This window comes from Bombus fervidus, chromosome 9, assembly GCF_041682495.2.
Source record: "Bombus fervidus isolate BK054 chromosome 9, iyBomFerv1, whole genome shotgun sequence".
NCBI classification, from domain to species: domain Eukaryota; kingdom Metazoa; phylum Arthropoda; class Insecta; order Hymenoptera; family Apidae; genus Bombus; species Bombus fervidus.
The window spans coordinates 12,022,954-12,046,890 of NC_091525.1; the positions used below are offsets into that span (position 1 = coordinate 12,022,954).

Below are 23,937 nucleotides of genomic sequence, written 5' to 3' on the forward strand. Positions count from 1 at the left end.
GGCTAGCGTGGCAGAGACTCACATTTTATAGCCAGCAACTAGTTCGAGGAAATTCACTGGTGTCACGTAATTGTAGCGCTTCATCTCAGCAGCCATTCTGTTGGAAAACTCTGACACGGTCTTATGGATCAGAGAGAAGATAGCAGCGATTCCATCCCGCATTCGCTCTTGAAGCGGTGGCAAAGGAATCGCTGTCGCCGATTGTCGAGGTTCCTGTAGAACATTTTAGTTTTGCGATGTAAGTTCTAACATCGTACGATTCATCAAATTTCCATTTAACTTCATAACTATGCTCATATGCTTAATATGCCTAGAAAACCACACGATACCAAGGAACAACATACAGATAAAGGAAAAAGAGCGAGGACAGAAAGACAGAATCTTTAAAGCGAAATAGTTCCATTTAATCATCAAATGATCTGTTCAAAAATAAACATACAAATAATCTGACAAATATTTAACTTGAAAGAGACTCGGAAACTACCAAGCAAGCAAATTACAAGTAGAAGATAAGAATAAAGATTAAGAGAAATCTGGGTTTCCCATCGCCGGTGTTCCATGCTCGAACACTCGAAGGAGGATACATGATCGAGGCAAATTTAAAAATATTAAGCGCCTGGTTGCCGGAAACGCTCGGACGATTGCGTTTCGGAAGGAAGTTCGCCAGACGGGGCGAGGGTGAGTTGTCGAGAGGAAAATAATCGGATTCCACGAAATAGAGAGGACGTGAATGTGGTTCACCCTTCCTTCTCTCTTTCTCTTTAAAGGCGGTGTCTCGATTCCGGAGAAATCGGAATCGAATGGAATCGATCGGCCGGAAAGGGGCGGTAGAAGGCGCAGTCGAAGACCAACCGCTTTATTTTCGCCGGTGATAGTGAGCGTCAGATTGAGATTCATGAGGAACTTGTTGCCAACTTCGAGGAGGGCTTCCCTCGGCCATTCCAGGAACCAATCGATGGTCGTGCAGTTGATCAGGCTCGGGTACTGGCGTAATCTGTTTCTGAACGCGTCTCCGATCGGGCTCATGCATACCACCAAGTGCATATTGGCACGCGCCCGCTCGATCAACAACGAATAGATCGCTTCTGTCGTTGGTATTCGTCCAGCACGTACTACTTCCTTTGTCAGTTTCTTTTTAATCTGTCGCACAGAAGGACAGGAAGAATTTATGCATGTGCAAGTCTTTCGATTCGTTTTAGATCCATAATCAAGAATTTCATTATGGGTAATAGATATCGCAAATGGAATTCGGTAGGAAGGAACAGAAAGTAGATGAAATTGGGAATCGGCAGGAAACATACTTCTTCTATCTCATCGCTCTTGTAGAGATTGGCCACTTCTCCCGTGCTCAGTATACTGTTTATTACTTCTAGAAATTGCTCCTCGGTCACTTGCGTGTCGTTGAAGAGGAACGTCGTGGGTTTGTCCTCCACGCCTGTTTTTGAGTATAGAACCTTCAGGTCTTCGCGGAATTCGGGTAGTTTGTAGTTTTTTGTAACGCTGATCTGGAAGGTGGACAGTTCGCATATGTAGCTCGCGATTCGGGATAAAGATTGTCTTCCGCTTCCGCCGATCCCTATTAGCAGCATGTTACCACGGGGCTGTCGAAGGATATTTCATATCATTTTCTATCGTGACAACTCCATTGTTATCCTTTATTTTTGAAAATAATCATTCGCATCACGAATTTAATCAAATCGATTTCCACGCGACCTAATACATTTTTCTAATTAGCTTAACTAGTTTTATTATTCTAGATTTATAAGAATCGTTACTGACTTGAGAGATCACGCGAACTATACGGCAGATGTGTTCAATCGCGTCATGGAAAAGAACTAAATTCATGCGAACCACGCCACTGGAAGCGTTATATTCGTCCATTTGATTCTCTATATAAGTCCTCACGGCAGTAAGATTCGTAAGGTCCTCGTATATGTCCCAAACGTTCATGAAACTACCTGCGAGTGTCGTGGATTAAGTCTGGATTAGATTCGAGTTACATTCGAATAAACTGACTCAGGTTTAACCCAAGTTAGACCTGGATTACACGGAGCTAGGGTTAAATCGTGGCCAGATTAAGTTCAACTTAGGAATACTTCGGTATCTTTCTTCAGAATCCATTAAGGATCACACTGCACTAACGCAACATTTCATTTACAACGTTTCTTTTACAATCAATTTACATTCAAGAATCAAGTTCTATTTTTTAACATTGTGCCTGTTAAGGGAAATTTCAAGGATTCGTTTAATACCTCTCTCGTTAAATAAACTATCGTTTGGCCCTTGATGGGTCAATTCAACTTACCAAATAAGGGACATCGTTTTTCGGGGCAGATATTCTGAAAGGTTAATTCAAAGTGTTTCCCAAGTTGTTCGCCAATTTGTTCTACGAACCATTCTCTGTCTCTGAAGAAGAAAAAGATTCGTTTCTGCGAGAAAGTGTTTGGGAAGATTTTTTGAGATTCGCTTACTTTTCGTCGATCAATCGATCGGAGAAGACTCTGAACGTCTCGTGCACCCATAGACGAAGGAAGGTTTGCCTGGAAAATTGGTAATCCTTATGACTTCGTAGCAGACCTTGGAAAACCTGTTTGGCAAAAATATCGAAGATTGAGTCACCGAGAAAATATAGGTCCCAAAGTAACGCTTCTACCTTCGATATGTCCCTTAGATTGAACAGATAGTGTATCTTTGCTGGCGTGGGCAACATCTTGCTGATCACTTTGTTATACAAGCCGATGGTGGAAAGTGTTATTTCGTTGGCTGATTAAGAGGAACACTCTTTGTTTAATTCCTTACTTACGATAGTTTTAAATTAAAGATGGAATATCTTTTTTCAATAAGGACCTCGTAAGACGAAATGATACGTCTACTAACATATTCCCTTCACTTCCGCATGAAATTCACCAAAATGTTGATTCAACATCGACCCATATATCCTGATGATTTGCTTCTCGACCGGGAACGTCATATTAATTACATTAAACTTTGTCAGCAAGCGATTCGTAATAACGTTCCGACCTCCTCCGGGGGGACCCATGGCCGTCATTAATTGTAATTTCTGTACAAATTTCTGCGTTTGTTTTTCTCGATCGTACCTTGACATATTCATCAAATAATATTATGTAATGAAATATTATGAGCTCAATTGTTAAAATGAACGAGATTGTACCAGAAACCGTATCCTATCCACTGCCGAATTAATTCCAATGGCGGCTGCGAGCCGTATATCTCTTTCATAGGCATGTTAAAGTCGTCCATAAAGGCGATCAGTGTTTTACCGCCTGCAGGAATGTACACACGGGTGGTGCGTTTCTCGAGTCTGCTCTCGATCGTGTCCTAAAACACGCGAAACTTCGTCAACTTGTTCCGATGCAAATACATCGTTTGCATTCCTTAACGAGCGAATCTTTCGTAGGAAATCGCGGGTTCACCTGCACGTTCTTCGAAGTCGTCTGGGCGGACATGTTCAGAGTCAGCACGCTGTATTTCTCCTCGTCTAGGAAGTTTAATACCGACTGGAGTATCGACGTCTTTCCCGTGCCTACGGGACCCACTATAAGAACTGGGAATTGGTTCTTTAGCAGCGAGTTCACGATGAACTCGTATCGAACTGTGTCTACGGTCGGCACTACTATCTTGTAGAACGGCGTCCTGGTATGTCGAATTATTCATAGTTATTTTATTCGCTTTACTTTAATATCTTTATTTCGAAAAATATACGGTGATTTTAATTTCCTTTTTCAGAGAAATAAAATTCTTTTGGTATACGATACAGTGTGATACAGGGGCACAAATAGAAACATACACTTTCGTTGGAAAGTCTTGGAAGAAGCGATAAAGTCTTGGAAAGATAATAAAATGTAAATTGTTTAAAATTACTTTGACTGGATTCTCCATACCGGAGGCAATCTTTCTTCCCACGAAACGAACGATCGTAGTCGAGAGTCTACAAAGTATTCGTATACAGTGTCTCGCAGTGGAAACGTGCCTTCGATCTCTCGTATGAAATTGTCCACCTTAAATCTACCCTCTTCGTTAACCGAAGCACAAATAGACCATATCAAACTAACACAAAATCAAGTCTCTGTAAAGTTAAATCTAAAAATCGTGTCTTCTGGATGTGAGATCTTTTTTGAAAAATTATACCAGAAGAAGAACCACATTCTGCAAATATTGGCGAACATGTCTACGTCTCCTGTGAACTCAACCCCATTTTCAGCGGTGGCAAGCACTTCTAGAAGCTTGCATAATGATTGAACGGCGTTTAGTTCGGGAACTGGGACAAGATCCTCGCATTTTCGTCGTTTAAATTCTAAAGTATCGTTCACGTGGGTAGCGAACAATTTTTTCATCTGTAGTATATATTTCACTTTAGCAGTCGTATCAATTTCACATCTCTAATTTGACTTTTTCTATCAAAGTTTGTAATAAGACTAGGCGACTTACTTCTTCTACGAATTCTGTCTGTCGTTGAAACTTCTGAAGCCAGCTGTGCATGTAAGGTGTCCAACCAAGGTCTTTGTAATCGTTATATACCATTCCAGCCCGCGAAACCGTCGCTGGAGAGGCGACAGCGAGGTCTTGGACCTCGAACAATAGCAATACTTGATTCGGCAAAGTGATTCGATCGTTATTTATGAGAGTTAAAACCTGTAGACACGTTTATTTCGTAATAATCTATACAATTTAGTAATCAACGATTGTTCATTTATTATTTGTAAGTTTAAAAATCCAGAATTATAAACTTCTAGACCCCTCCCTTTAAATATAAATTTCCTTCTATTCGAAAGTTATTAACTAAGAGAAATTCCCTAAATAATATCTGGATTTTTGGAGAAAGTAGAGCTTTCAGGAAGCGTACCTTGTTATCGTCCATTACGCTGTTCATGTTCTCGATCCAGTCAGCGTCCACTGGACCGTCAAAGAGGATCCATTTCGTGTCAGGGCTATCGTCTGTCAAAAGTAACGAGACTCTGTCGACTTTGTCCAATTTGCCGCGACCAAACCGTGGTAGCCAAAAAATATAAAGAATTCTGTGTACCGGAACAGGTTTTTCGCATGATCGACGATATAACGCCATCGTGCCATTCGCCAGTAGTGAGATTGTATTCGCCGTAAAGTTCAGCGAGGCTCAACGCCTTTGGATTAATGGGATAGACATGAACGGCGGTGTATCCTGGTTTCTTGTCGTTCTTCATGCTCGTCATCGTGTGCTGTAACACCTTCCATGTAACCGTCTTCGCTGTGTTCGACTCGCCCACTATCATCGTCGAGTGCCTCGAATTCATCGTCTCGTACAGCTCGATAACTTTCGTCAGTATCAGGGGAATAGGCTGTAAACAATGTTAGCTGTGCAAACTGGCGCGCGTGCACTTCCAGAAGTTCACGCAGCCTCCTAGATTGCGACGTTAATGGCGTCTGAAGACGATCGACTGAAATTCGCGACCGAATTGAGATTCCAGTTGATTTTCGGCCGCTTTGACAGTCCAATTAAGGGTAATCGAATCTTTGGCGTGAAATATATTTTTAAAATTAAATTGAGCAGGAATAAATGCATATATACAGGCGCGTTGATCGTGTTCCTTGTTGTAGCTGCCATAGAATTTTACGACGCGATAAAATTCGTTTTTAAAAGTTAACGCGCAATGAAAAAATCGATATCTGTAAGGATGTACGGAGCAGTTTTGTAATTTATCGAGTACATTATTCTCAGCTCGAATCTTAGGATTCTGATTGTCAGCGTGCAATATGCAAGTACTAAAGATTACCATTTTGACGAACATGGTAATATTTCTTCGAGCGAAGGTTCTTTTATTAAAAAATAAACGCCTGTAAAGATCAGCACGTCGTTCTGCGTTCGATGCAAGGGGCTGAGGCGTTCGAGATTACCTGGAGCTTCAGTTTGATGGCCTCCTTGGTTATGTAACCGATAATTTCGCTGTAATCCACCGCTGGTATCTCCGCATCGGGGAAGAGATCGCTGGTGATACCGAGGAACAACGGCAAGTCGTCCGAGGTGAGTTTAGCGATGTTCATATCCTTCATGGCAAGAATGATCACCTGCGCGCGATTCACCATATATTTTCATCGTTCCCTCGTTTTACCGATCACGTAACGTCTAATGCCGGATCGAACGATCGCGCCACGTTTATCGCGGTAAAGCGACCGGATAAACGTAGTCGCGTAAGTCTCGAATCTATCTCGAACACGGTGTGTGGCGACAGAGTAGAAACTGTTTTAGAGAGAGGAGTGTAAACAAAGTGGTAATCGAGAGAAAAATGGCAAAGTAAAGGTATAAAGGGCGGGGATTGACTATAGTGTAAAACGATGGAAGGCTGAAGCGATGGAAAATTGGATTTTTCTGTCCTTATGTGGTTTTGTTGTTGTAAAGAAAAGAACGAAAAAAGGGAATGCTTAAGCTATCGTTACAGTGGTTTCGTGTTCTGACCAATTCTGACGAATGAAGCATCTGAACATTAAAATACATACATATACTAATAAGAATTTTAATTGTTATTGAATTATATATGTAAATTATTCATCAAAACACGTATTCTCTGCAGTCATAATCTTACTTCCTCGTCCGGCAGATTCGGATAAAGCCTCTTCTTTTTTCCTGCGTATCTCGTTAAGGTCACTATTCCCCTCAAACCAAAGTCGTAATGAAATTGCTTGCTTAATTGTTGCTGAGCTAGCGTGTATAACGTGAAAACCTACAAAGAAGAAAGTAGGAAGAGGAAAATAGATCAATTCGAGTCTCATAAAAGGATATATTTCACGGAAGGATTGTACGAACCTTCTTGGCGAGAATTCGCGTCTGTTCGAAACCCTCGCAGAACAAATTGATCTCGGCGATCATGCCGCTGTCAGGCACCATCATTGAAATTGGCCTGAACATGGATTTCAGATTATCAGGCAGTTCAGTGCGACCTGCGTAACCTGGATTCATCGTGATGAAGACGCCGCAGGTGTGCACCAGCGTTATTTCATAGCCCTCGAACACGAACCTGGTGAGTTTCTGCGAGAGCGCAGTGAGAATCGATAGTATCTGTTGTGCAACCACCGATAACACCTCGATGTTTATGCTATCGTGGAGAAAACGAATTCAATCGTAGCGACCATCAAGTGTCATTGCACGAAGGTCAAACAACATCGAAACCAGCGAAACGTAGTTCTGGCTTCGTCAGTGTTTCGAAAACACAACTATTTTCAAGATGACGTAGTATTGCGCGGATATAACGAAAGGGCATAGGAAACCAATAGAAAGCAATTGGGGATGATCTTTCTCGTTTACCGATTAAATTCATCGAAGCAACCCCATGCGCCGGTCTGAGCCAGTCCAGAGAATAATCTGCCCATGCTTTTGTAATCCAGCCCTTCGGAGCAGTTCTGCACGATCACATTGAATCCCAATGCTTTTCCTAGATCCTTCACGGTCTCGGTTTTCCCTGTACCAGCCGGTCCCTTGGGGCTGCCACCACGATACAAGTGTAGAGCTGTGGTGAGAGTTATGTAACACCTACCATCGAAATAGAATTATTCTCAAAGGGCAGCTATTAATTTATTATGACAGTTATTAGATCGAGTCGATAATTCGAATCGTATCATGTTTCACATTATAACCATACTAAGCATAGCGTATACAACATTAAATTTGCTTTAACACTAAACAGAGTATAATCTATTGTATATCTTAGTAGCCTCTTCGTTTTTACAGTTTTACAATCTTGCGTGAAATAAGAAGAATTTATAATAAATTATTCGGCAGGACGAGCCAAAAATTTGTATTTTCAGACATTATAGCATCTCCGATGTCTCGTTGAACGTTTCCAGAAATTCGAACACGCAGCGATTCATCGTTTAATCCGTTTCTAGAGTAAGGGGCGAGTCGACGACGGCTGTAAGGGTGGGACACGACGTACTACTACGAGGAATCGTGCTTCTCGGAGGGCGCGTTGCGTTCTTCTTTCCGCAAGACAAATTCTCGGAACCGGAGAACAAATGTATCGGGACGGCCGGCCCTGTCCATAAATTAGAGCCGAGCGGCTCGAACCCTTTTATCGCGATTAAATCGATACCGCGTTAAGTATCCTCTCTGAGCTGGCGTTGCTGTCCTCCAAACCCCTCGATCCGTTTCCTTTGATGTCCCTTGTCGCGCAAACTGCTCTTCCCTCTCGATAACAACCACCATGAGAGATTGTATCGCATCCTGTCCTAACTGACGTATATTACGCGGTTCTGTACACAAGCTGAGCTTATGTCCGCATTGCTGGACCAAGGAAATTGCGTTTGGAGATCCGTAGGATTTTGTCGTAGCGAATTTTCTCTACTTTTCGTCTGCCAACGATAAACTCCGGACATAATTGATATACTACGTGTAAAATCGTTGAGATCATGCGTTATTTTGTCAAACATTTCAACTTAATTCAACGCACATCCTCTAGCACAAACTTTTAAAAATTCTACGATATTTGCTTTTTACTTGCTTGTCATCTTGTCAATTTGTTAAAAAGTCAATGATCGTTCTGATGTTTGTCGAGAGGGTAAGGAGGGTGGTTTAAGTTGCGAAACGTTCTCGAAAGGGTGTAATCAACATTAATCAACGATGGTTCTTGGACTCAAGACGACGAGTATGATCCTCGAAAGTTCGCGAAACTTCGTGGACATTCGCGAAGAAACGTTCAAGCGACAAATTTTCACCGGGGTAACATCAGCGGAGATGTAATTAACGTTAATCAACGAGATTCTCGCAACCCCGTAGAAGAGAAGAGACGAGCTCTTTGGATTTTGATGTAAGTTCATCAATTATGAGAGAAAACTCGGATGTTAGCGTTCGATCAGGGAACGACACATGCGAAACAGCCACTAAAAACCAATTACCTTCAACGAGTCAGACGCTTGTCTCCATAGTTCCGTTAATTTTCCTCCTAATAGACGATAATAGTAACGAAATTTTATTGCACGAGGCTTTCAGATTGTTTAAATATCTTCATTTAGCGATCCTTATTTTAAGTATCGTAGAATCAGTGGAACAGAACGAAGCGAAGAAATTACTATATCCACGAGATTGCCAATCTGATTAGTTAGCAACTCTTCTCCGTTTAATAGTTTGAGGTAGAGATCAATGGCGACTTCAGCTGGACCAAACCTCATATTGCGAGTAGCTGAAGTTTCAAGCAATTTAGTCCCGAATTGTAGTCGGTGTCATGTATGCTTTGTTTCATTACGTCTAACGAAGTTAATATTTCGAGGACGAAGGTAACAGAGTGCGAGTCACCGCGAGATCGCGCGTAATTGTAAGCTCGCACGCCATCGGTAATCGTCGCGACTTCTGACCTAATTGTCCCATATCACAGCACCGACTCGCGTGTAATAGCCTCTCGAATGATTCACGCATTCGTAATCGCTTTCACGCGTGACCCTGTTTCCTGTTGTCAATCGCGATGACGAGTAGCTTGTAAGTTCCCGCCTCGAGAAGAGGGTTGTTCTTAGGAGCGATATTTGCACTGATGCGTGTTATCCTGACGTTTAGTGTTAAATTAGGGTCGAATTTTGATTATCGATAATATGCATACCTTGTTTTCGTAGGAAGTTAAAATAAATAAATTCTGTTGCAGGTACTACTACTAGACTTAAGACTATTATTATATGATTTAGACTTCCAGCATAATAACACCGATTTGTCAAATACTTATTTTCTTTTCGCAAAAGATTCGTTTCTTTATCCAATGCTATCCTTTTTTCCCTTTTTTACCATAAACCACAGGAAATTGAATATCTTACCTATCGGTGAGCGGCGTTATCACCAAACGTCCCGTGTTTCCAAGATACTCGTATCCGTAGACAAAATACGTGTTCGTCTGCCAGACGATGCAATCGTCGATATCTTTGTCCCAGTAGAATCTCAGCTGTGACAGCCATTCGAAGGCGGACACGTCTCTGCAGTCTGTAAACGAGGTCGAAAATCGGCTTTGCAACGAAAACGTATTTTCGACAATCCTGTTCGAATCGCGTCGTGCGTGATGAAACATCGAAATCAGTCGACCCCTCGTATATTAGTTTAATTCAGGAAATCGCATTAATTGGCGACGCGTCCCCGGACAAATCGTTGACGCGCGAATTTACGGAATACATTGGACAAACGTTGCACCTGTTCACTTAGCAATATTTGCCGATGGCGCGGGCTAAATTGTTTCCAGGGATACAAGGATAATACGCGTTCCAATCTATCTGGCTATTCATCTATTTTCGACTCGATACAGCCCAATGAATTCACGAGATCCCGAAGGACAGACGACCATCCGTTGAAAACCGTGTGTTGCCGTTCTAACGTTATAACGCGAATATGACATCGTGCAAAAGTCTTAAGCTATACAGCAAAAGGGAACTTTTGTTAAAATATTATTCCGATACTGTTTGATAAAGCTGTTTGTGATATGCTGTTTTTAAGAAGAGTTTGACCAAGGACGAGAAGAAAGCAAAAATGATACAGGATTTGGTTAAATTGGAAGCTGACTGCATTGGAAATTGGATAGCCAGAGGGATCACTTACTAGCTCGGTACATTTTCTCGATAACGTCTCTTGCGTGGATCTCAATCACCGCGATCGCCTTGAACTTTAATCGTTGAAGATGGGTCAGTTCGCCTCTGATCGCTTCCGTATACTTGCTCAATGCCTGGTTCTGTCGTTTTCGTAGCTTTTTCAACGGCCTTCTCGAGTCCACCATCCTTGAAATACGTTTATTACTCGTTATTAGTAAATTCAAGCGAAACCGTTTTTCTCCTATCGTTACAACATCGCATACTTCTAATCAATCTGACGTTCGTTCTACGCAATCCACAAAATCGTTCGTAAAAAAAGCTCAAAGACTATCCAAAAAGGAAAAGAGACATTAATTATCCTCGTCAGACAGTATCACCTCTCCGCATCTACATTTAAACTTCTACCAGTAAAGCGTCGTAGGAAATTTTTCCCCCTCGCAAGCGGCATAATCAGCCTCTTTGTCCGACACCTTTGTATCCCTTTATTTCTTTCAACGAGAGTAGCATCCCTGTGGCCAACGAGAAGGTTCTGGGTGCACCCAGACCCGGATAACTGTTCTACCCGCGGACGAACGTTGGAACAGGGTCCCGGGACGTAGGGATTTCCTTCTCCATCGTTGGGTGTGGGTTAAATTATTCGCAGTGCGGCTAGTATATGCAAACGAGGGAGGAAGGGTGTTCAGCTAGGTCGGTGTGACTGTGGATCGTAACACGGGAGCCGGAATATGCAAAATTCCCCTTATTAGAGTTACCGTGTCCCTTTATTCGCGAATCCAACCCCCGTATCTTTCACTTTCCCTCTGCCCGCGTCTTCGTTCTCCGTTCTTCCCTCGTTCAGTCTGTCTCCAACAGAGCAGAGGCAGCCTTTAAGCCGTTAGATTCGGTTTTCCTTCTGTTCTATCCCTTTATCTTTATCACCCCCTTTCCTCTCTTTTCAACCATACCCACCATCCCCTCAATTTCAGGTCCATCGTTCTGGTTACAGACTGCTGTAACCAACGTCGTCGCTAAATTTTCATCCAGAGCAGTATGTGTGAGGCTCACTTGCAGTGTTGAAGGGTATGGGTGCAGTCGGTCGTCCACTGGATCTGAGTGGACGTAATTCCAGGCTGGCTTGCCCACTCTTTCACCCACCTGTCGCGTTTCGCGGACATTTTTCGCAGCGCGGTACGACACTGCTTCAGCATCTCGCGCAGACTGGTCCTCATCGCGGTCTCTGCGAAATCGCCATTTTTATTTTTTTTTTTCATTTCCATGCCCCCTTTTTCCCCCGTCGTTCCACCGCACGATCTACCCCTACCGCTGTCGTTCCCGCGCTATGCCCTTCCATCCTGTACAAATTGCGTGCCTTTCATGAAAAATTGTTGCCAAATGGCCCCTTGAAAACGCCGGATAAAAGCGCCCCGAACGATACCAGGCTGACCTTTTTTTTTTTTCATCGCCGGATGCACTCGTACAGTGTCAAATTTGATTTTCGAATGAGATGGATGATAGATGTTTGGGTCTTTTTACTTCCATACAGTTTGATTGTACGTAAAGTTGCTGCGTCATAGTTCCCATCGTTAAGATATTAACGGAGATGATTTTGAAGCTGAGCTTTAGTTTATCAGTATTTTTTCAAAATGATCTTTATCGAAATAATTATCATAAGAGAAACACCTTACCAACATCGCAGAGCCATTTCTCGACCTGACCCTCCAGAACAACGGGCTCGTTAAAATCGATACATTCTCCTTCGTTAGAGTTCATCGCAATAGCCAAATTCTTTCCAATTATGGACTACAAAGTCACACGAAATATCATTAGATATATTACAATATACAACATAATAAAATAAATCTACTAGAATGAACGAGAAACGTTATGAATTTTTCAAACAGTCCAATATTTACAACGAAGACATTTTTAATGACAAACACGTGTAATTCGACAGATAAATACCCATATCTTTTTTTTTTTTTTAGCAATGAATATAAATTTAACTAACAAGTTAAATTTACCTTAGTTGTAGTCAGAAATTTAATATTCTCGAAGAGCTTCTTAATATGTTGTTGTATCAGTTCGGGTTTCCTCGCATTCGCCAGAATCTCCAGTAGATCGTCGTTAGAAATGAAGTAAAACCTTGGAAACACGTGTCGTTTGGTTTCCAAGTACTGTTCCAGAGCACGTTGCATCGATTCGAGCTTGTCATTTAGTTTATTCAGAAGTTCCAGCAGACCAGCTACGAAGACAAGAGAAAAATTAGGTGAGCCGAGTCGGAGGAAAAATGCAAATGCTTCCGGTGGACCGGATTTATATTATTTTATAGCGCGGTCTTCGTGTCGGTACGCGGCTTCGCCCTCCCTTTTTTCCTTTTCACGTTCCAACAGACGACGACGACGACGCGTCGTACATTTTTCATTCTTCTTTTTCTTTCCTTGCGCTTGTTCGATTTGTCTGAATATTCCGAACAGCCTGTTCGAATTACAATGCATTACGCGCGTCTTATGTTTGGACGATTTTATTGGATACGCCTATTTTGTTTTTCTTTCGCTTATGTTCTTTCTTACAGCCGCTTAAGAAATTTTTCTTTAATTTTGTTCCATGATTTTCGTGAGTTAACTTTTTTAACCCTCTCAATTCCTTTCAGAAATACATTAAAATACGTAAATATAAATAATTTACAACAAAGTGCGTGTTTAATTCTGTCGTTAAGTCGGATACGCAAAATTCGATAGGTGTATGTAGACTTTCGTCACTCACTGTACGCCCGTTTTCTCACAATACATACGTGGGTTATGAGTGGCTTCTAACGCCAAACCGTAGGATGCCATCCGCGAAGTAATTGCGATCCACTGTCTTGTCACTTTGTCGTATTCGCTGGTTTCCTTAGGGAGCTGTTTTCGGATGTCTTCCGTCGTGAATATGTTGTCCATGTACATGTAACCGCGCTGAATTAACAGGGTCGTTTCGAGAACCTCCCCGATGGTCGAAAGGGTTCTCTCCCAGTAATCAACTTCCTCGGCAAACGGTTCAACGAACCTGTAACACTTACACATAGTATCCCATCGAGTTTCCCTTGAAGCACGTCAGTTTATCAAACCTCGTTGCCTTCATGGCTGATAATTGAATTTGATGATCCTCCAAAAATTGCATTATTTCATCGATAGACTTTATCCTGAATATCCCGCTGTCTTTGTAAGGAATCATCTCTAAAGGCATGTTTACCCAGATCTGGGAAATATTTTTCAGGCCCTGATGAACATGAGACGGGATCTCTTTATCCTACTTAGACATTCCTGAATTTTTCTTTTACGATATGTTATTCGAGATAAAGGTGTATTCAATTTATGATCGATTAGATATTTGTATATTTGCCTAACTTTTACTTTCTTACATCTAATATACCCTTTTCAATTTGTTACGCTTACGATTTCGATAGCTAATTCCATAGTAGCAGAGTTTGAGATATCGTCAATTTGGTCTGCATAATTTTGCAGCTCCATTTCCGCGATGGTATCTAGAGTGAATTCCTCAGATGTTTCGTCGAAATCACGATCTACAATTTCTTTGACTTTCGTCCAGTGCCTAGGTCTCATCGCCGGATTCTTCAGGTTGGTAATTAATGGAAGGGTACGCCTGAATCTGTCCACTCTCCCCCTGAAAAATTTCTTATTCTACAGATTTTGTTATCAGAGTAAAATGTCAAGAAACAGCGGTCTTCGAAATTTTATATCATTAACGAAAATATGATTTTAAAAGAAGCGGAAAATGACAGAATAGAAGAGGATAATTTTTATTGTTGCCTCGAGTGTTCCACGATCTCCCAGTTCTTTTCTTTGAGCTCCCTGCTAAGACGATTCAGCTTCCTGAAGAGAATATTCGCCGTATTCTCCATTTCTTCCATTTCAATCTTCCAGAAATTCTGCGTCCTGTATTTTTCCCAAGCATCGTTCCATTCGCTAGTGATCTCCCATACCAATTGGATGGCATTCATGTCCTATTGAAATAATTTTCGTGCGTCTATACGAAAAGAACGGCGAACGGTTTATCATTTTACCTGCTCTAATTGTATCAGTTTGAGGGAATCTGGTTGATTGATGTCGAACACTAAAAGCTGCGTTTTCAGCTTGGATTCTCTCTTTTTCAGTGCCGAAATTTCCCGTTCTGTGTAACTTATCCAGGCGAACGCATCTGTGTTGTCGAAATTAGAATTAAAATGGAAGTTAAACACAATTAAATATTACACGAAAAATATATGATAAGTTGACGAATATGCGTGATTTATTTAGATTACTAATTCAGATAACTGTCCAAGTTGCGAATACGTTCACCTTGCGTCGTCCAAGTGGACGTGAATGGCCCAGTATCGAAAAATTTCGCTACTTGAGTTAATACTTCGTCTTCGAACATGAGGGCATCTTGCAGTAGGATCTGTTTGAATTCCTCCTAAAATAAATAATTATACCGTAAGAGATTAACATATATATAATAAATAGAATACGCGGATATTTATGGAAATTCGTAAACATTTGTAAATTTATAAATCTCAGAACAATTTATAGACGAATACTTGCCTTCTTTGATTTCAATGTCTCTTTGCATTCTTCAAGAAGAACTAAATAGGCGGCCCAGGAAGGCTGTATGTCGTGTAGTTTCCGCATGAAGTCGTACGTGAAGCTCACTTCGTACTTCTCTAGATCGAGAAAACGGAACGAATAGAAATTGCAAGGAAAAAAGAAGAACACGTAACAATTAAACCTATTGGGCGTTCCTCGATACGAAGAACACTAATACTGTTGATCTCACAGGCTTAGAAAACTAAGAATCGTTTGAAGGTTTACCCAAAGTCTCGTATTGATAACGGATCTTTGGGAATTCGCTCTCTTCTCGAGGAATATCGGCGTTCAGCTTCTCAAACAACTGCATCGTGTATTGCATGCTGATAATATCCGTCGGCTCCTTCGTTATTCTGCGAACGAATAAATTTACAGTTGCGACTAGTTGCTAAATGTAGTAAAAATCTGCGCAGGAATTTATTGTAATTATTTTGAGGACATAAGAGATATTAGAGATTTGGAGGATATCGAGTTGCATGATTTATGGAGAAATTTTTGTAAATCGACTGCATACAGCATAGGTCGCGCAATTGGGATAACTTCGAATTGGGTTTGGGATAAGTTTGATTTAGACTCGTTCGAGATTTGATTCGGATTTGGTTATATCTTCCCGCAGGGAGGACCGCCGGGACACAGACCGCGGTTTCGCGGCTGAATCCTGCTTGCGCGAGTCCTTTGGGCATAGCGAATCCATGGACACGAGCTACACAGAACCGCCATAAATTTCATTATATTCAATTATATCGGCTTGATTATGTTATGGATCATTAATGGTCTCAGAATGTCTGTTTCGCCTATGAGTTCACATTTTGATTAATATAAAGACGATTAATAGTATCGGGTGAAATTTAGGAACTCCATGGAGATTTTCAGCCTCGCAAAGATTTTTGTTATTATTATGTGGAATTTATTATGTGGAATTTACGTGGTACTAACTTCTTAGAATTGTCCGCGATATAGTGATACACGTGATGCACCATATTTTGAGTTTGCCGTAATAGAAGTTCGATTAACTTCTGTTGCCAAATCGAGCATTCTTCGATGATGGCACCTTTTAGTCGATCGGCATTCACGTCAAGGAAGTGCACAGTCATCACTGTTTCCTGCATCTGAACGTTATTGGCGATGATCGTGTATCTACTGATATCCGAGTCGAACGTCTCCGCGGTAGGCTTCAATTTTTCGTATCTAATCATGGATTTTATAAATCCGTATAGCTTTCACAGTGGTCAACGACATAGGCGAATATTTGCGAAATTTTGCGAATACCTCTGAAGATACATGTCTCTATTTATTTCCCAAATTTCCTGGAACGGTTCCCAAGTTTTCATGTAGCTTTGCATCTGAACGAAGCAGGCATTCACCTCTGAAAATTTGTATTAATAGTTATTGTACGTAATATAGTAACTGCAATGATAGTTATTCCGAAGGAAAAGAACAAGTATGAAGGATAGGGGAGGATACAACCGTCGTTGAGTTTCTGTTGAAGATCGAGCAATTCTGGATCTTTCTCGTATATTTTCCAGAATGGTGGGATTTGAAAATCGAACTTGAATTTGTCTATCAGTCGAGTTATTCTTTTCAAGGGCTCTAAAAGATTGTCAAAGATCACTGCAACTTCCATGGCGATGTTTGCTAGGTCCGGCAGGAATTTTATCTAGACATAGAAGAATCACAATCTCCTCCTCCAATCCTGACTCCTCCAGTTTTAATTTCTATTTCAAACAGGATAAGAATAGAAAAAGAATATCGTGCAACTACCTTGTTGTCGATTAGCTCCACGTGTATCAAAATGAGCGGCGATGGTGGCGTAGTACCATCACCATGAAGAGCAACGTACATGACCTCGAGAGACGCGACCAAGCACATTTTGAAAGCCTCGCCTATGAGCAGGTCCATCCTGCTTAAGTAAACCTTCCATTCTTGCAAAGACTGTTAACAGATTTTTATGAAATACTAATAATTGTCATAAACTAACAATAAAATTAATAACTGTCAACTGTTATAAAATTCAGAATTAATTATGGTGACTTTATTTATTTGACAGATCTATTTAAAGCGATTGAAGCAGGAAGACGATGGTTATTTGATTAGAGCTATTTCTTAATGTAGTAACGTAACACAACTAAAATAACTAAATTGGTACAACTAATTAACTTCAAGAGTGACAACTCACAACTCATGACAAACTCGCAACAATCGACTCATCATTAACTAACTCTCTCTACTAAAAGGTCCTTTCATACCAGTTTTAGTACTTTTACCACGCACACGTGTATCATAGTCGTTAATGACCCAAGATGGTCACGTACACCTTTTTCAATTACCTATTGTTGTAAAGGGCCACGAGTATATTGCTGGACCACATGGCCCATTGGGATTTCCCACCCTTCTCGGCCCGTCAGCGCTTTCACTTTTTGCTGCACCGTAGTTCATCGAGTTTTTCTCAAATGGTTTTTCCTACCGCGATATTATATAATTGTCAATCGAGAAAAACTGACTTACCCATGTTTTCTGGTGTATCTTCATATCACAATGGAAACAACGCGCGTAAGAGAACTTCCGGATTAACGAGTACGCGTGTTCCTCACGGCAATCGCTTCGCGCAGCAATATATCGTTACGCGAATCGGTCTGATCCGGGTTCTCGCGTCAGAGTGCCGTAAGAATTGCACCGTATAGCCTACAGGGATAACGCGAGAATGTTTCGTGCGGATTTTACTCCGTGAATGGCCGCATTTGTTGTCGATGCAAGGAAGAAACGAGCAGCTCTGGGTGAGAATGAAAACGTCGGGACAGAACGACGCAGTGTCTCGATGTTATTTCGTCGTGTTCAGGAACGTTTCTCTTCTACGTTCACCGTTTGAAGTATAAAGAGACATTTTAATAAAATATTTCGTATGATATATATTTTTCCCTAGTGGACAGACACTTGGCCGCGTAGACACCCGAAAGGATGCTAAATATTCCGAATACTTGGACACTGAATGCCTGGAGAGATTTTATGTCGCCATAAAAGTTCGCATCTACGCGAACGTTCTTCCTCTATGGCGATTTATGTTATCAAGATTGCTTTTTACGAGGACGGTCAGTTTGGCTTTCGACAACGAGTGATTCAAATTGAGTATTATAAGCTCTAGCCTTATAAACTGTAGGAACAAATATATAAAATAATCGATATATAAAAAAGATATTTAACAATCTTTTGAACACTTACGTCTTCCAAAACATCCTTAAATCCATCCAAAATAACCAATATATACTGAAAGATGGTTCTGTGATAGCCCAGCAGAACTTCGAAAGTCTGGTCTCTTAAATAATTAATTATACGTATCCAATGATTCATCCTTTACCTTCAAAATTTACCATACTCAGTTTAGATCCATTCAAATCGTACCTGGTTTTTAGTAACTCTTGCTGTAAATCCTCCAAAGCGTAAGTGTAATTCTGCCTGATCTTGATCATCGGCGTGTCGCAAATCTTCTCACATAGTCTCATGATATCTTGATTCGATTCTTTGTAAACGTCAATGAACTCTTGAAGCTGCAAGAGAATACGTGCGATTGAAATCGACTTTTCCACTTCTCGTTCCACATCGAGAAAGCTGTACGAAGACATGTACGATAGGAATCTTTGACAACCTTGACACCTGCTGCGTGCCGGAATATTTAAGAATTTTGCGAAATGTTCGAACCAGACACAAGTGTCTATACATTTGCTTATCAACATTCATTCGTGAGAGTAAGATTCTTTTTACAAAGCTGTTCGACTGACTAGACCAAGGCAAGGAAGCGAACAAGGTCGAACAAGACACCATCATACCGAAAACGGGTGAATTTCGCACCGTTTAGCAAAAGGCAATGAAGTGTCCGGCTTTGTCCTTGGACCAAATTCCGTCGATTTGAACAGGGTAACGAATGACCGCAAACGCGGCCTCGGATATCCGCTATTGTTATTCCGTTTCGCCAGCACGCGCTCTTCTTGCTTAATTAAACAAACAAAGGCTGCGGACAGATCCCACTTGGCTGGGTCAAAATTTAATTTCGCCAGGACAGAGCCGGACTCGTTGCATAAATTTCTGCAGCGCATAATATAGGCGTCGCCCTTTCCGACCGATTTAGGTTGGACGAAGAGGACGATAGCGACGGTAACCAGAAACGCAGGAGGGATAGAACGAAGCGTACATTTGCCGTTTGGTTAAAGCAATCCTCGATGTATGCGTCCACGTATTCAGTGTTCCATGTCAGCCTGTTTAAGCCGGGATTGATCTTCCTGTCTACGTGGCGAATTAGTTCGCGAAACAGATCGCGTTCTGTCATCGACAACGCTGAAAAACACAATATGCTATATGTATATTAATACGTATACGTACTCGTTTATGCGTGCATGTGTCCACTCGACACAGTTCACCGCAGCAGAAACGTGATTATCCGAATCTGTTCGTTCTAGCGTACATTCGATCGTTCGATTACCATTTGATGTATCAATTCAAAATTCTCGTTCAAACGTACTCCTATTCGAGGATTTTTTTAAAGTAGCGCGCACGCTTTTCAGAGATACAAGGTTACGATGTAACGATGTACGATGAAATTATATGGTTACGACGCTGTTGGTTCGAACTACTTGGCTGACAACGAACAAACCGATTTCCACTTTTATGTTATTCCTAGCTCTTATGATATAGTCTTCGTAATATAGATAGTACGGTATAGATGAATGAAGTTTCACTGAAACTCTCTATTGAACTTTTTATTCGTAGATTGTGTTCCGAACTCGTTAAATTTATCGACGATTCTTCAGAAGGAAATTAATTTATCGGGAAACAGATTTTCAGAGGAATTTCGAGGAGAGCGAGGCGCATCGTTTTAATTAACTAGGATAATCTAGCGTGTTCTTGTTCATAAACTTTGTACCTACCATCTTGATATTTTATAATCATGGCCGGGATTCTCTAGTCGATAATAACACGTAGTGGCGCGTTAAGAGCGAGCCGAAAGACGCGCCAGGTATTTCTAAGGGAAATGTACTTGACCAACTATTTCGCAATCTCCAGAACTCGAAATACAAACGGAAAGTTCGTGCACACCACAACGTTTGAAACTTCGAAACATCTGCTAGAATTTGTTCCAACACGTGTCTACGAGTTGTTTAGATTTATACAAATGATAAGGAAGAAACATCAAACAAGAAAAAAGTAGACGAATAACATTCCAGATAAGAATAAAGTAGATGTTCAAATACTTTCGTCAGCCAGTGTATTTTCATCGATTTAGAAATATTCATCGATCGATGGAAGTGTCAATCCATCGTGATAAATAGCGGACACGCCGCGGTCTTTGGAAAATGAAGGTCCAACCGGAATTTGCGCCACGCCACTAATTATTGCTTCGTAACTCGACGTATTCACAGGGTTTGATGCATCAGAAAATGTATATACGTTTAATAGAATTTGCCATGACGTGGAGAACGTCAGTTAGTGAGTTTGGAAGAAGCAATTTAGTGAGTTTTAATTAATCAGCTCGACGGAACTCTACGAGTTCCGTAATCGAAGTATTCGGCATCGATGAAAGGAAGAAGAAAATTAAGAAGTTGCGGAACATAGAACATATAACGATATTTCATTTACAATATCGTTTAATGTCACTTAAAGACCTCGAGGTTCGTTCTATTCTACAATCTGCATTAATTCATATACGTATGAAATTCCAATGACCGCTGTAATTTCTGATCGAGTTCAAAATATTAGAATAATCGAGGAGATAGTAGACGATCGTGGTTGGCAAAAATTCAGTAGAAAATTCTGATATTACATGTAAAATTCCCAGTGTGGTATTAATGAATCTTCGGCGTATTGTTAAAAGCTTGTTAATAGTTTAATATCGCAACCAACTGACCTTTAATCACCTTATTGTAGCTAATAACTACAGCAAGAACGCTCTCGTAAACGAAGTTCAGAGTTTCCCATTTATCGTAAACTATCTGAACTTGAACAGGGATAGTGAATTTGAGAGTAATCCAATAGGCGGTTTCGCGGCATAAATTCAAAATGTCCGGGTTGATGTTGCAGCATAGTAATCCAGCGGACGAGTCGCTGCGTCGCATAAGGAAACGATCAAGCTTGACACGTGGATTTTCGCCGACCTCGTGTATCCATTTCATGTATATATCGATAACGAAATCATTGATCGATTTCTTTAGAAGATCGTGCTGATAGTAGATATCCTCGCTAAGACCGCAAAAAGGCATCCACATGGCCTCCTCGAGCGTCTCTCTTGTTGATTGCAAACGAGCACCTTTCAGTCGTAGGTTCAATGCTCTGCCTGCATAATACGGAGTCATCGAAGGATACTCCTCCATTTCGTCCAGTATCTCCTGCTTCGTTCGTTGGATATCTTCGCTGAAGAGCTTCCATATCTATGGAGGAAACGAAATCTTTCTGTTATCTCGCTTTCCTTAAATTTTCGCTTCCATATAATTTTTCTAAGACGCCTTATTTAATTTTGAAAATTTGAGAGTTTAATAGCTTCGTACCTCGATCGTTTTAGCATCGAACAGAGCTTTCAGTTTCTTGCGATTCATGTAAGTGTAGAAACTCTGAAAATCCTCCACTGCTTCCTGTACGCTGTTCAAGCGTGCGAAAATCGACGTGACTAGGTTTTCGATGATGACTTCTAGATCTTTCATTTCGTTGCGAAAGGTAAACATATCATCGTGCCACATGCCGTAATGAACATCGAGGATTCTGTTGGACTCCTGCTCGATCTTCTCCAATGCCTCGTGAAATAATCTTTCGATTTTTTGACACACCCTTTCGCGCTCCTCTCCCTTCGTTCCACCGAACATCGGTCTCATTATTTCCGTTGTTTCGTCTATTCTGTGCTTAGTATGCCAATGGGTTAATCCCTGATCAAATCGTCGGTCGACGGGCGTGAAGAGGTGCAGACTGATTACCTGGCAAAATCGATCATCGCCTGACAGATCTCAATCATGTCGTGGCACCTGCTAATGAAAATATCAATATGCTGGAATATATTGTCCCTGTCTAAATCCCATGGTATGTCCGTTAGGCTATTGTGGGCTTGCGCTATCTGCAAGACAAACACACACAGATCACTGTTATTCGAAAGAATTGTCTCGTGAAAATATTACGCACGATCGAGTCAGTCGTTTAATATCCGGCCTAGTGACGCATTCAAATCGATCCGCGATGGAGAATGTGACTTTAAGCCGTTAAATGAGCTTTTGTTTCACCCTCTATATACGCTTATCCCATTTTATTCTGTATTATCGGCTGTTCTGCCAGTGAAAACAGTTCGCCACCATCTCCACGGGATGGTGTATACATTCCTTTCAGTCTACCAGGGGTGAATGAACAGGGAATGTGTCGTAATTCGCCCCTCCTATCCTCTTTTAACGCCATCAACTAGTTTATCTCGCGTTAATGCTTTATCGTATGAATTATTAATACTATTTCTATTTTACATATTACCTACATTACATACGCATAAATATTTCTTTCTATTTTTATCTCCATGTGGATAAAAGTTTAAAAGTTGTATTATTTATACCAGAAACTTTCAGTATAAAGAAATAATTCTTCGTCAATTCGTTATTTTACTATCGAACTGTTAGTCGTTTGAATTCTGACAATAAGTATATTCCATTCATGGTATGTTCGTATCTCTATACTATTATCTCTATTATGTCTATTTATATTATTCTTTTATTCGTTTCTATTACATATAAATAAATGTTCTATATATTCTATAAATTATCTCTATATCATGGTATATATTTCATTTCGTTCATTTTAGTGAAAGTGATACTTTAAAAGTAGATATCTTCTAGATATATAGTATTGAAGAAGCTTTTATGATTCCTCGAAATGCGGGCTATAGACTTTTCTATATAAAATTGTATCGCATTGTTACAGGGTGCACGAGAATTTTCTCTTGTCAAACATCATTCTAGGAACGCCATTGACACACCAGACGATTCAATTTCAAAGCGTTCGAGTGCATAATGTTGTTACGTCATTTCGTATCTTGTCAACAATCAGGCTGGCTTTCTTCCATTTTTATATTTTTCCCGTTTATATTTGGACAATCAATCGCGGGATCGCGATTCATTTTCGAAAGGGACGCACTTGATCGTTTTTCGAGAGCTTCATAAACAATCGGAATATCGAAATTGCAATATTATTTCGTTGCTCCATTGCTATCGTACTATTTTTTTCGCTGTGACGCCTGTTTTTTAATAATTTGGGTTGAAATTGTTTTCGCACTATATTGCGCACTCTGTATATTTGCACGCTTTTAAATTTCTCATAAATGCGCTATCATCAGAAATCTGCTAATTAAATGTACAAAATCTTTTTTAATTTGCATGATCTTTAACATTACGACGCTTTAACATTTACAAAGAATAAAAAGTATCGTTGCCAACGTCAAAACTCTTTGTGATTCACTAAGGAACGTTGTTTCGCTCTCTATCGATGATTCATAGGATGACCATTGAGATTTTTCACGGAAAAATCGAGAATTTCAGATCTTTTGACTACGATTCCTGCGCCCTCAGTTCGCGAGAATAACCACGATGCGATACGTAGCCCATGGCAATTCTCATCCCTGTCGACGCTTATCTAGCCACACGGGAAACGCCTAAGTCGAGGTTACTGTGACTTCCGTTTAACGCGAAAACTTGACCCGGTTCCAGAGGCAACCCTCCCTTCGGCGACAACACACCACCCTCGTTGCACAGGATAAAATGTTAATTTTGAGATTGACGAATTATCT

The 23,937-nt window shown here is 40.8% G+C and overlaps 1 protein-coding gene and 1 long non-coding RNA gene across 3 annotated transcripts in view; one reads left to right on the top strand and one right to left on the bottom strand.

The window, feature by feature from the left end:
• The window catches only part of Kl-2 (dynein heavy chain 2, axonemal kl-2), a 37,796-nt gene that overhangs the window by 10,308 nt on the left and 3,551 nt on the right, over positions 1-23,937 (bottom strand). The window contains exons 3-44 of the mRNA XM_072010597.1: positions 22,094-22,230; positions 21,674-22,016; positions 21,037-21,556; positions 19,327-19,469; positions 18,540-18,685; positions 18,360-18,453; positions 16,905-17,075; positions 16,611-16,800; positions 16,413-16,509; positions 16,080-16,331; positions 15,369-15,496; positions 15,102-15,220; positions 14,859-14,973; positions 14,585-14,718; positions 14,331-14,524; positions 13,956-14,184; positions 13,628-13,779; positions 13,316-13,566; positions 12,546-12,766; positions 12,210-12,324; positions 11,590-11,761; positions 10,556-10,731; positions 9,787-9,949; positions 7,298-7,522; positions 6,800-7,088; positions 6,579-6,716; positions 5,893-6,063; positions 5,045-5,336; positions 4,865-4,956; positions 4,450-4,653; positions 4,150-4,355; positions 3,883-4,068; positions 3,435-3,654; positions 3,173-3,339; positions 2,878-3,098; positions 2,654-2,763; positions 2,472-2,587; positions 2,306-2,406; positions 1,780-1,958; positions 1,302-1,601; positions 853-1,140; positions 23-213 (exon numbers count right to left, since the gene is read on the bottom strand). Of these exons, the coding sequence (XP_071866698.1) occupies positions 23-213; positions 853-1,140; positions 1,302-1,601; positions 1,780-1,958; positions 2,306-2,406; positions 2,472-2,587; positions 2,654-2,763; positions 2,878-3,098; positions 3,173-3,339; positions 3,435-3,654; positions 3,883-4,068; positions 4,150-4,355; positions 4,450-4,653; positions 4,865-4,956; positions 5,045-5,336; positions 5,893-6,063; positions 6,579-6,716; positions 6,800-7,088; positions 7,298-7,522; positions 9,787-9,949; positions 10,556-10,731; positions 11,590-11,761; positions 12,210-12,324; positions 12,546-12,766; positions 13,316-13,566; positions 13,628-13,779; positions 13,956-14,184; positions 14,331-14,524; positions 14,585-14,718; positions 14,859-14,973; positions 15,102-15,220; positions 15,369-15,496; positions 16,080-16,331; positions 16,413-16,509; positions 16,611-16,800; positions 16,905-17,075; positions 18,360-18,453; positions 18,540-18,685; positions 19,327-19,469; positions 21,037-21,556; positions 21,674-22,016; positions 22,094-22,230 (7,958 nt within the window). The remainder of the gene's footprint in view (positions 1-22; positions 214-852; positions 1,141-1,301; positions 1,602-1,779; positions 1,959-2,305; positions 2,407-2,471; positions 2,588-2,653; positions 2,764-2,877; positions 3,099-3,172; positions 3,340-3,434; positions 3,655-3,882; positions 4,069-4,149; positions 4,356-4,449; positions 4,654-4,864; positions 4,957-5,044; positions 5,337-5,892; positions 6,064-6,578; positions 6,717-6,799; positions 7,089-7,297; positions 7,523-9,786; positions 9,950-10,555; positions 10,732-11,589; positions 11,762-12,209; positions 12,325-12,545; positions 12,767-13,315; positions 13,567-13,627; positions 13,780-13,955; positions 14,185-14,330; positions 14,525-14,584; positions 14,719-14,858; positions 14,974-15,101; positions 15,221-15,368; positions 15,497-16,079; positions 16,332-16,412; positions 16,510-16,610; positions 16,801-16,904; positions 17,076-18,359; positions 18,454-18,539; positions 18,686-19,326; positions 19,470-21,036; positions 21,557-21,673; positions 22,017-22,093; positions 22,231-23,937) is intronic.
• On the top strand, positions 108-3,890 carry LOC139990940 (uncharacterized). Of its 2 annotated transcripts, none has more exons than XR_011800698.1 (4): positions 108-238; positions 315-1,094; positions 3,419-3,657; positions 3,748-3,890. It is a non-coding gene; the product is annotated as an uncharacterized lncRNA (long non-coding RNA). The 2 variants fall into 2 exon arrangements; XR_011800699.1 differs by having other exon boundaries at positions 315-981.